Below are 12,543 nucleotides of genomic sequence, written 5' to 3'. Positions count from 1 at the left end.
TAACTCATAGAAATGGAGAATAGATGGTGGCTGCCTTGGGACAGGTTGGGGTGGGCAATGGGGAATTGATGATAGTTGCTATATGTGGGGGATAAGCTTAGGAATTCTCTGAGCCTGCACTGATGGGTTAGCAAGGCATAAAGAATTAGAAAGCCATAGGATGAACACACCCAAGTTTGGGTAAATAAGATTAGGTAAATGGGGCAAAGGCCCCCAGTTTAGGACAAAGATATGGGACAATAGCAGAAAGATGGTTTCACAGGAAGGAAGGAAGGACCAAATTAGGGAAACAGGCAAATAGGGCTATAGACCACAACAGTGCAGAGTTGCCCAGAGTGGACCTAATTAGCAAAAGAAAGCGCCTTGTTGAACCTGAGGTAGCATGCTCTGTCTTTCTTGTCCCCTAGGCCAGTTTAGGTAAATAGAGGTGGGTCCTCACGTTTGCTGTAAACAACCTTCCACCCAGCAGCAGAATCTTGCTTTGTATTTACCCAAATCCCTAACACCACATATCTCCAAAACCCCCTTTTCCCCATGCCCATGACTTAATGTTCATGGTTTCATTGTGTCTCTATGCACATCATTCACTCTTGTAAGCCTTCTGATCCTAATAAAAATGGAGCAAGGACCCTTACTCAGGGCTCTTGTCTCCTCCCGGGCATTAGCTTCTCTCACATTTTCAATCCTGTGTCCCACTCTCTTGCTAGACAAGAGAGAACTCCAGACCCAAAGTCTACGACACTACAAAGTTCACTTCTGTAAAAGGAGCAAGTTCTGAAGATGTTGAATATGAATATTATTAAAGAATATTGTTTGCTATAGTACATTTTTACCTACAGTTAACAATACTATATTGTGGCCTTAAAATATAAGTGGGTAGATCTCATATTAAATGTTCTCATCACTTTATAAATATAATTTGTACTGATTTTCAACTGTAGCAGTTAGATATAGAGACCAATATTAACAATAATCCTTACTTTTTCCTGATAGCTAATTATTCTCTATGACAGGTTCATTTCCATCCCTATAGTGCATTATATATACCAGATTTATTGGACACTGGCCTTATCAGTGGGGAAGTATATGTTAAGAGGTTATAGAACCCTGTTTGCCAGCTATTTGTCTTATTTAACACACAAATTATACTTCAGAGAAGATGAAATTGAGAAACCATTTATAAGTTTTCTCCTACATTTTGAATCTCCTTCAGTTTTCTATTATTTATTTTGTTTTTTGTTCTCTAACAACTCCTGTATTTGTCAATTGAATAAATTGCATAGAGATCATTAGGAACGTTGCACCACTAATTAGGATTATATTATATTTTCTATTACTAAAAAGTAATTTATATAATTTAGAATACTTTTTTTGTACCCATAATTCTTATTTTAGTCTCTCTCTGTCTCTCTCGCTCTCTCTTTCTCTCTCACACACACATCTCTACATCTTTCTAAAATACTTTAGTCATTTAATACCTTAAGTAGAATGAGTGGAAGAGTATCTTAACAGGTGAAATTCTAGTTTTATAGATTTTTTTTGCTCTGCTATAAATTTATATAAATATAAATATAAATTTATATAAATATAAAATTTTGCTCTGCTATAAAGCTTTCACAAAGTTTCTACAAAACCTAAAAGATTTTGTCTAGGCATTAAATAATTCAGACACATGTCTTGTTTCAAACATGTCCAAACGTAGAGAAAGAAGTATAATTAATATTTCAGCATAGTTAGAAAGTGGAGCTTACATTCTCTGAAATTAGAGAAAATAAACTGATCCTACAGATCTAAAACAGCTATTACTTCATAATTTTCTACAGTATGTGCAAATGTATGCTTACTATATATAGTATACTATGCTATATATATTCTATAGTATGTATGTATGCATACATGTTTGTATATATGTATCTACCTGTATATCTACCTATATCTACCTATATCTACTGAGTAATTATGGAATTTGTAACTATGGAGATCTATTTGGCAACATGAATACAAAAGTATATATTATTAGAGATTGCTTTTTTTTTAACCAATAGATAATTTGTATGGACATACCTATTAAGTGTGCAATGTTTCTTGTTTTTTAAATGTGTGTTTTAAATGAAAACTTTCACATTTTTTTCTGTAAATCATATGGCATTTGAAGAATTTTTTTCCTAGAAAAATGACAAGATGGTGAGGGAATTCCTGTCAATGAAAATCATATAATTATATCTTCTGTATAGATTAAATAAAATATATCAATATTTACAGAGCCTCTTCATTCCTGATGATAATTGTTTTCCTAAACAAAACTCAAACTATGATACTGTATAAAACAATAGTTGCTCAAGAAGTTGCAACTAACAATGTGTTCAGAAGACTGGGAACTAGAAAGACATATGAAGTTATTATAATTGAATGGGAAATATATTAAAGGTGCTTCTTAATTGTTAGAAAGAAACAAAGAATGAATAAGGAAACAGGAAGGCCATTGTGACTTGAAGAATTCCTTGAATTTCATGTTTGTATATTTTAAATTGCCATGTGGTATGTGGCTAATTCATGACACCACAGCCTTTCGTTATCTGGAGAAAAATACAATCTTCCTTGCCCTGTCCATGAAGGCTCGCCTGACTTGCTGATTCCTTAGGCTGTAAATAAATGGGTTCAGCATGGGGGCCACTGAGGTGTTTAGCACAGCAACTCCCTTGCTCAGAGACACTGTGTCTTTTGCTGATGGATTAATGTACATGAAAATGCAGCTGCCATAGGAGATGGAGATGACAATCATATGGGATGAACATGTGGAAAAAGCCTTTTTCCTCTGACTAGTAGAAGGAATTCTTAAAATTGTTCTGATGATATATGTGTAAGACAGAAATATCAAGGCCAAAGTGAACATTAAAGTGAACACAGCACAGGAAAACCCCAGCGCCTCTAAGAATTTTGTGTCTGAACAGGAAAGTTGCAGCAGGGGAAAATAATCACAGGTAAAATGGTCAATAATATTAGACCTACAGTAATTAAGGTTTAGGAGCAACATGAGTGCGGGGAATATGATTAAGAATGACGTTAGCCACGAAGAGAAGACAAGGAGTATGCAGACTCTGTGATTCATGATGGTCATGTAATGCAGAGGTTTGCAGATGGCAATGTAACGGTCATAGGACATGGCGGCCAGAAGGTAAAATTCAGTGACTCCCAAGAGAATGAAAAAAAAAAACTGAGTCATACAATCATTAAAGGAAATGGTTTTATCTCCAGTCATCATGGTGCCCAGGAACTTGGGTATGCTGACAGTTGTGAATGAAACCTCTAATAAGGAGAAGTTTCTGAGGAAGAAATACATGGGGGTCTGGAGGTGGGAATCCAGCAGGGTAAGGGTGATAATGGTCAGGTTGCCAGTGATGCTGAGCATGTAGGTGATGAGCAGAGAGATAAAGATCACCACCTGAAGCTGTGGGTCATCTGACAATCCCAGGAGGATAAACTCTGTTATTTCTGTGTGGTTTCTCATTCCTCAGTTGCTTATTTGTTGTCCTCCAGCCAGATCTCTAGGAGAAAGCCCAACGAACAAATTTTGAACGTAGATTAACAGAAGTTTAAGTGTAGAGCCAGAGTTTTGCTGAAATAGTATGTCATTTCACCTACAGGGGAAAAGTTTAAGAGTCTTTGATTTATTTTTCTCAGCACACTAAACATCTGTGCTGAAAACTCCTGTGAGCTCCTCCACTACATTGTGCCTGTCTGAAAGTTAGCACAGATTCTTACCCTCAAAGCCATTGCAACCCAATCCAGTGCCTAGAAGAGTCATAGAAGGCTTAAAATAAACACATGTCTCATTCATTAATTAAGTGATGTTGAGTTTGTTGTTGAATCAAACACACCCATGAGGTGAAGTTCTCTATTGTATTTCAAATTCCAGGCTGCAGATCACACAGGCTGGGTCTTAGTTTTGCAAAAGTTTTTTTTTTTTTTTTTTTTTTTAAGTTTATCTACTTTTCAAGATGTATGTATCCGCTAGGCCTAAATTCCCTATATCAAGTAAATATATAACAAAGATATGTAAAAGAAACCCCAATTTTTTGGATATACAATTTAGTTTTTTAAAAGCGTTTAGTGTTTATTTATTTTGTGTGAGAGAGAGACAGCACAAGTGGAAGGGGCAGAGAGAGAGTGAGAGAGAATCCCCAGCAGGCTCCACACTGCCAGCGAGGAGGTCTATGTGGGGCTCAGACCCACGAAGCCATAGATCATGACCTGAACCAAAACCAAAAATTGGATGCATAACCCATTCAGGTGCCCCTGAATATGCAATTTAAAAAAGAAAACTTCATAAAACATTATTTTAAAGTTACTTTCATTAAGTTTCTTTAGAATTCATTCCTTCAATTAACTTTATTCCTGTTCAGTAATGTCAGTCTTCCTTCATCAGGGGTTGCTTTTTTGAAAGCGCTAGTTTTTCATAACACCTAGAAATCCCCAAATGCATTCTCATCAAATAGACAATATTTGGTTTCAATCTCAAGATTGAAATTTCTGCTCTATTTAGCTGGCATTGGAGAGCCAGCTTTTAAAAATCTATTATTGCTATTCCATAGTTAATAATGTATCAGTGCACTGTATTTTTACCCTTATTTAAACTTTTTTGCATAGTCTTTTTTTCTCCCGTGTTTCCTTTCAATTTTAAGACTTTTCTGAAAAATAATACCATGATTGACTTTCATACTCTAGCTACTGATGAAACCTTTGAGGGAATGTATGAAAAGCTATGAAGGAAGTTACAATAGGTAAGGAAGGGTTCATGTGAACATCACTGAAAATGAGTACTGATACCCCAGTTTTGTAGGGTCAGAGAACATGTTTAAAGAAACTGTAGGGAGAGATGATCAATATCACAGTCTTGGGGAAGGTATACTATACTATTTTTGTAAAGATGTTAATGAAAATTCAATGAATTGTATTCATTTACCAGCATCAACTAAGCCTGATGCATGTTATGCCTTCATTCATTCAGCAGCCTTTTGGGAGAAATAAACTTCAGTGTTTAACAAGGTGCATATGATTCCTCAAGTCTGAGACCATCCCAAGGATGTATTCATGCAGAGGATAAAGGATATCTCTAAGCATTTAACTCCTCTTTATTGTTTCTTTTTTTCCCCAGTATATGAAATTTATTGTCAAATTGGTTTCCATACAACACCCAGTGCTCATCCCAAAAGGTGCCCTCCTCAATACCCATCACCCACCCCCCTCCCTCCCACCCCCCATCAACCCTCAGTTTGTTCTCAGTTTTTAACAGTCTCTTATGCTTTGGCTCTCTCCCACTCTAACCTCTTTTTTTTTTTCCTTCCCCTCCCCCATGGGTTTCTGTTAAGTTTCTCAGGATCCACATAAGAGTGAAAACATATGGTATCTGTCTTTCCCTGTATGGCTTATTTCACTTAGCATCACACTCTCCAGTTCCATCCATGTTGCTACAAAGGGCCATATTTCGTTCTTTCTCATTGCCACGTAGTACTCCATTGTGTATATAAACCACAATTTCTTTATCCATTCATCAGTTGATGGGCATTTAGGCTCTTTCCATAATTTGGCTATTGTTGAGAGTGCTGCTATAAACATTGGGGTACAAGTGCCCCTATGCATCAGTACTCCTGTATCCCTTGGGTAAATTCCTAGCAGTGCTACTGCTGGGTCATAGGGTAGATCTATTTTTAATTTTTTGAGGAACCTCCTCTTTATTGTTTCTGAAGGCAGATCCATATTTCCCCCTGGAAGAACACGGTTTAGGTTAACCTCTATATTATCTTCCACCCTTTTAGTCAAAATCAAGAATCCCTTCAAGGACCCCTGAGACAGCTCTTTGACATATTCAAAATGAAAGTTAACAATAATACTTCATATTTGTTGAATAAGATGGCCACAAAGTACCTTCAAGGTTTCATTCTGAAAGGACCCCTAGTTAATGCCCTTTCAAATTTTTTACCATCAATTTAGTATGAACAATGACCCTTTAGATAAAGTAGAAACTGATAACTTCTTTGATGCCCAAGATGAGAAAGGGACTCTGTATTAAAGGATATGTGAAGAACCAAAAGGATGTTCCTTTAAGAGATTAAGAGCCTTAGACTGATTCCATTTTATTTGCGGTGCATTTTGTGGTTGTTAATAATGTCCTAGTTGCACTGGGTAGACATATCCCTTAGTAATACAATAACTTTGAGAGGCTAATTGTTTCAACTTTTTCTGTGTTTACTAAATTCACTCTTCAGTTAAACCTTATTAGAGATCATTAGAGAAACTTCATGAATCATGGCTTCCAAGCATTGTGCTTTATGATCACATCACTCTTTCTTTTTTTTTTTTTTTTTTTTTTTTAACTTTATGAGTAAAGAGTTCTTCAGCATTTTGGCTGATATGTTAGAGGAAAGGAAAATTGTTTAATTCAGTGTTGTGGGTAACATCTAGGTTGGCTTCATAATTACTCTAAATTTACTTTCAATGTTCAATCTTGCTGGGCTTTGGGCCATGGCACAAGTGTTCACTAAGAACTTCTTTTGGTCTGAATAAAGCTAAGACTCCCCTGGAGAAACCAATGAGTGGCTGGAAGGATTGTACCTGTAGGAATTGTTGGCAAATACCAACTCCTAACCTCAAACTTTCAGTTCTTTATTTAGACAAAAATAAGCAAAGAGGAAGAGTACATAAAGTGATAATAAGATTATGATATCAAAACACTATTAATTTTTGGAGTGCCTGGGTGGCTCAGCTGGTTAAGCATCCAACTTTGGCTCAGGTTATGATCTCGTGGTTTGTGGGTTGAAGCCCTGTATTGGGCTTTGTGCTGACAGCTCAGAGCCTGGAGTCTACTTCAGATTCTGTGTGTGTGTGTCTCTCTCTGCCCCTTCCCCACTCACTCTCTCTCTTTCTTTCAAAAATAAATAAACATTAAAAAAAAAACCACTTAATGTCTTATTCATGACAGTCTAGGGTAAATTACTATCACAGAAAGTATATGGGTTCTGCAATTAGAGAATGTGATTTGAAGATACAAATGGAAGTGTGACTTTGGCAGTTTCTTAAATTCCCTAAGCATCAGTTTTTTTCTGTTTATCATGGAGTTAAAATTTCAAGGGCATCTTCAGAATGAATTTAATAATATATATGCAAGTGCTCTATAAACCATGTGGCACTTACTATGCTTTAAGAAGAACTGGTGTATTTATTTTCTTTTGGTTGAAATTGATTTCCAACTTTGGGCAGAATATTCATAGTTAACTGTAATTGACCAAAACCATTATTCCAATGAAATCCTAAGGACGTTTATATTCTATCTCATATAGCCATTAGGACACATCTATGGAAGTTTTATCTTTATTCCCAATGAAGCATTAGGGTCAGTGTGTTTTTGTACCTTAGATATATTCGTATAGCTAACAAGTGTTTAATCAGAGAATACCTAAAATTAAAGTCTGTTCTCTTAAAGAAAGTACTACATAGTCTATATTAAATTAGAAACACAGGCATAGAGTGGTAATTTCTTGCTTTTTATTTAAGAAAAGGAATAAATTTATATAATAAAATATACTAAGATCTCTTTAATTTATAAATATATCCAGTTGCAAAATACTACTCCAATATACCCTATTTAATATGCTTAAACTTTGAGCTGATAAGTAATGAATCAATGATAAGGTTTGAGAGACTACCATTCCCTCCCCTATGTCCTACTTACCTTGATTTCATACAGTCTCACTGATATGCAGAATGGCTGAAATATAAAAAATATTAGTGGTTTCCATTGTTGTAATCCAGGGAAATCAGTGTCCTGAACACAGTTCCTCTCACTGAACACATTTGCTCTCTACTGTTAATGTTTTTGACTTAAATTTTCCATTTTATCTAGAGGGAATAGATTTCTTTGAGGAAAGAGGGTGAGAAAGGAGCAAATATATGAAAGAGAAAAATTTCAGAAGGTGTTTTAAAACTGTCTGGTACAGTTCCTACATGGATTTTATGTAGCATAAGCTACTTTATGTTTTATCTATTCTCTGCCACTGGCTCAAGGGGAATAATTCAGTGAATCAAATTGCCAGGACAGGACTAGACACAAAACACTAAGGAATATAAAGCATAACACATTTGTACAGAAATTTGAAAAGGAAGCTTGGGGGACAGTGTCCGATGAGACAGAAAAAAATAACAACCTTGTAGTGTGATTTGTTTCTCTTGAGAAACGGAGACCAACAGATTATTTTCCAGACAGAGATTACTATAAAATATCTTAATTCTTACATCAGCTCTCTACCAAATGCATCTCTCCTCCATGCCATTTTTAAAAACTGAGAATCTACCACATTGTATTAAGTCATTCGTTGGCTCCATTAACTTTAATGTGCCTTCCACAGAGAATTTTGGGACTATAATACTGCTAGTACTTTATATTTTGTCCTTGTCACTCTGGTGGCACCAGCAATGGCAGTTGAAGCGTTTCTTCTTTTGATTGATTAGTGTTCCAAAGTATATGCCAACGACAATATTAAGGATGAGTACCTTCCCTGACCAGACTATAATCATATAATCATGGCCAAATGAGATAATGTGAGTGCAAAACACCAATAAAATTGTGCAGGTCCGTAGTAAAAGCTATGCAAAATATGCAGGTCTCTAGATTTGAAAAATGTACACAATAGAGCAAACACAAGTTTTTGTCATTTTGTTTCATTTTTCAAATCAGGTTATCACATTGACTGTGATAGCTCAACACCTCGGGCAAGTTCCTCCAGCTTAGAATTTACACATGTGTGAAAAATAGATAATCACTAAAATTTGCCATATAGCTGTGACAGCTCAATATGATATGATTTAGGATATATCTAGTTGAGCAAATGGCATAGAGTAAATATTCTCTACGGAAGAGATACTATTATTTGTGAAATTCCTATCAAACTTCCAGGTGCCATGTCTTGGTGACTGCCTAATGTTTATCAATCTCATATGTTTCAATATAATACAGATAAACAAGGAGAGCATATAAAATAAGACAATGTATGCCTTAAGCATAAGTAGAAAATAAAAGGCATAGGACTTTCAAATAGTTTATATACAGTAAAATAAACACTCAAGCCTATATCAGAGTGGAAAGAATTAGATACTGCAGATAGTATGCAAAAAATATGGTTGTTATAGATACTGTATTTCATATATTTTATAACTTTAAGAAAGAAACTTAGATATTAGTACAAGAAAATAAAATATAAAGAGTATGTTTTTAAAACATTTTACTCCATTAGCCATTATAGTATACAATATTTTTACTATTTGGAGCAATCAGCAAAATGGTATGTTTTATATCCACTGCCTTTCTATTCAGAATTGTAAATCAATGAGGAAATGGAACGTATACACACTTTGAAAGAAAGACACAACATAGTTACTTTCAGTGTACAAGAAAGCTTAAGCAAATGAGCACAGCCTTGCAAGTATCTGTGAGATGGATATGGAAGCATATTGTAGAAGTCAAAATTTTGTTTTTCCTTTAGTGGATCTTCCCAATAACATCCTTTCATGTTAATACATACTTTCATTTGTTTCTAGAAAACACCACTTTATGAAGCAAGTTTTGGAAAGCTTGTTTTACTTGCTGGTTCCTCAGGGTATAAATAAAAGGGTTCAACATAGGAGCAATTGAGGTGTTGAGAATAGCTACCCCTTTGGTCAGTGATGCTCTTTCTTTTGCTGAAGGCTTGACATACATGAATATACAGCTCCCATAAGAGATGGAAATGACAATCAGGTGAGAGGAACATGTGGAGAAAGCCTTTTTCCTCTGAGTAGCAGACGGGATTCGCAGAATGGTGCTAAGAATGCACATGTAGGAAAGAATCACTAATGCCAATGTGAAGAGCAGAGTAACAAAAGCAAAGTAAAAGCCAATCATCTCTAAAAGCCATGTATCTGAGCACGAGAGTTGTAAAATGGGGAAATAGTCACAGGAGAAATGATCAATTACATTGGCAGCACAGAAATCTAGCTGGAGGATGAGCATGAGTGGTGGGAAAATGGTAAGGAATCCCCCCAGCCATGACCCAAAGACCAGTAGGGTGCAGATTTTCTTGTTCATGATGGTGGTGTAGTGAAGAGGCCTGCAGATGGCAACGTAGCGATCAAAAGACATGGCAGTGAGAAGAAAAAACTCAGACACACCCATGAAGATGAAGAAAAATAGCTGAGCTAAACAATCGTTATAGGAAATGGTCTTGACTTTAGTAATGATTGTCCCCAAAAATCTGGGGATAGACACACTGGTGAATATAATTTCTAAGAAGGAGAAATTCCTCAGGAAGTAATACATAGGAGTCTTGAGATGAAAGTCTGTTAAGGTGAGGATGATGATGGTTAGGTTTCCGGTGACACTTAATACATAAGCCATAAACAGAAAGATAAAAATTATAATCTGAAGCTTTGGGTCATCTGAGATGCCTAAGAGAACAAATTCTGTAATCACTGTATGGTTTCTCATGCTGATTTTTTATTTTCTTTAAGCAAAATCTGTTGCAAAACAAAACAGAAAGAAAATGTGCATAGTAAAGGAGTTGAAGATTTAAATGTTTGTATTATTAGCCCCAAGAAATGAAGCCAATGGAACTTTTTTCCTGTTTGCATTTTTGCAATATCCACTCAGTCCCATTACAGCAGAAGCATTTTGCACATCCTGTTGAAAAGGAAAAATGTATTCACAGATCTATGTTAAAAGTCCCCTCATGAGTGACTGTATACCACATCTATACCTGTGAGCAAATTTGTAACCAAATTTCTAATAGTGCACTACATCTTTTAATATTTAGCTATTCATTTTCATTTTATTTTAATTCCAGTATAGTTAACATACACTGTTATATTCATTTCAGGTGTACAATAGAGTGATTCCAGAGTTCCATACATCACCCAATGCTCATCCTGACAAATGAACTCCTTAAACCCCATCACCTATTTTACCCATCCCTCTGCAAACCTCCTCTCTGGTAACCATAATCTTGTTCTCTATGGTTAAGAGTGTGTTTCTTGGCTTGACAAAGCAGGAAAGAATATCTAATGGGAAAAAGAATGTCTCTTCAACAAATGGTATTGGGAAAACTGGTCAGGACATGCAAAAGAATGAAAATACACCCCTTTCTTAGACCATACACAAACTCCAAATGGATTAAAGACCTAAATGGGAGACCTGAAACCATAAAAATTCTAGAGGAGGGCACAGGCAGCAATGTCTCTGACATCAGCTTTAGCAACACTTTACTAGATATGTCTCCTGAGTCAAAGGAAATATGTTTCTGCAACAATACTTTGTTTCTAATTTAGATATTGAGACATTGTTTTCCAGTTTCTAAGACTGTGTTCTTAGGACCAAAATGTCCAATTTTGAGTTTTAATTTTGATGCCATTTACAAACCTTATTGTCTTATAAAATTGGGTAGAAGCTGATGACCAAATCACAATTCCTGAGCTTAATAGTAGCTATGATTAATGTTATTCTTTTTTTTTTTAAATGTTTATTTATTTTTGAGAGAGAGAGTGAGACAGAGTGTGAGTGGGGGAGGGCCAGAGAGAGGGAGACACAGAATCGGAAGCAGGCTCCAGGCTCCGAGCTGTCAGCACAGAGCCCGACATGGGGCTCGAACTCATGGACAGTGAGATCATGACCAGAGCTGAAGTCGGATGCCCAACCGACTGAGCCACCCAGGTGCCCCAATGTTATTCTTAATATATATTCTTTTAAATATGAGCAGAGGAAATAAATGTGTTGTCTATCAGGAAATATTAGAATTTCCTTAGTGATAGATAAAAGTAAAGTTCTCTATTTATGAGAAAGAAAACTAAAGCCAGAGATATTAGTTAATACTCACATAGGTAGAGCTATATCAATAATCTATTTTGACAGCATACTGTTTCACTTATGTCATTTTTATGTTCCTTATTTAAATTAACAACTGTTTTCTGTTTTTTCTTTTTCCAGTATTTATCTTTTAAAACTCTCAAATTTGTCTGAGGGCAAGCAGGAACTGATAAGGAAGTGTTTTTGATAACAAAACCTTTCATTGTCTTCTTTCTAGGAGACTAAATAAGTAGAATAAATAAAATTCTTTGTAAAATTTACTTTATAGAAACCACAAATTTCTAAAATGTAGACTATATGACTTTTACCTGTCTTTTTCTCTTTTTATTCTTAAAAATCAATCAGATTTTATCTACGGTCTAAGTCCTCAATAATATTTGCTGTATTTTTTTTTTTTTCCCTATGGGGTGAACTGGGTAAGTCTGTAGGAGTAACTGTCAGGCTTGTATTGTGTCTTTTTATTTTCTTTTCTTTATTCCTGACAATCAGCATTCTCTTCCTTTAGGAACAGACACATATTTGTTGTAACATACCGGCAAAATTGGCAGATCAAAAGGCAGAGACTATTTCTGTATTTTGAAACATGACTGGAATGCTAAAATATAAAATTTGTTTTAGTAAATATGCTGATATGATAAATTGGGAATCACCCTGCT

The 12,543-nt window shown here is 35.5% G+C and overlaps 2 protein-coding genes across 2 annotated transcripts; both read right to left on the bottom strand.

Annotated features, from left to right (window-relative positions):
• Positions 1-2,471: 2,471 nt before the first annotated feature.
• LOC144616809 (olfactory receptor 6C1-like) lies at positions 2,472-3,508 on the bottom strand. The gene has a single exon (XM_078449178.1). The coding sequence runs from the start codon at positions 3,506-3,508 to the stop codon at positions 2,573-2,575; it is 936 nt and encodes a 311-aa protein (XP_078305304.1). The 3' UTR covers positions 2,472-2,572.
• A 6,069-nt stretch (positions 3,509-9,577) lies between these two features.
• On the bottom strand, positions 9,578-10,516 carry LOC132674634 (olfactory receptor 6C3-like). The gene has a single exon (XM_060627214.3). The coding sequence runs from the start codon at positions 10,514-10,516 to the stop codon at positions 9,578-9,580; it is 939 nt and encodes a 312-aa protein (XP_060483197.2).
• Between the last annotated feature and the right edge of the window lie 2,027 nt (positions 10,517-12,543).

This window comes from Panthera onca, chromosome B4 (assembly GCF_046562875.1).
Source record: "Panthera onca isolate mPanOnc1 chromosome B4, mPanOnc1 haplotype 2, whole genome shotgun sequence".
In the NCBI taxonomy this organism is placed as follows: domain Eukaryota; kingdom Metazoa; phylum Chordata; class Mammalia; order Carnivora; family Felidae; genus Panthera; species Panthera onca.
Note: the sequence above shows the minus strand (reverse complement) of the source record. Positions and strands in the feature narration are given on the sequence as shown.

Excerpts from the sequence above, each read along its gene's own strand:
- LOC144616809 (XM_078449178.1), bottom strand. The coding sequence starts at position 3,508 with ATGAGAAACCACACAGAAATAACAGAGTTTATCCTCCTGGGATTGTCA.
- LOC132674634 (XM_060627214.3), bottom strand. The coding sequence starts at position 10,516 with ATGAGAAACCATACAGTGATTACAGAATTTGTTCTCTTAGGCATCTCA.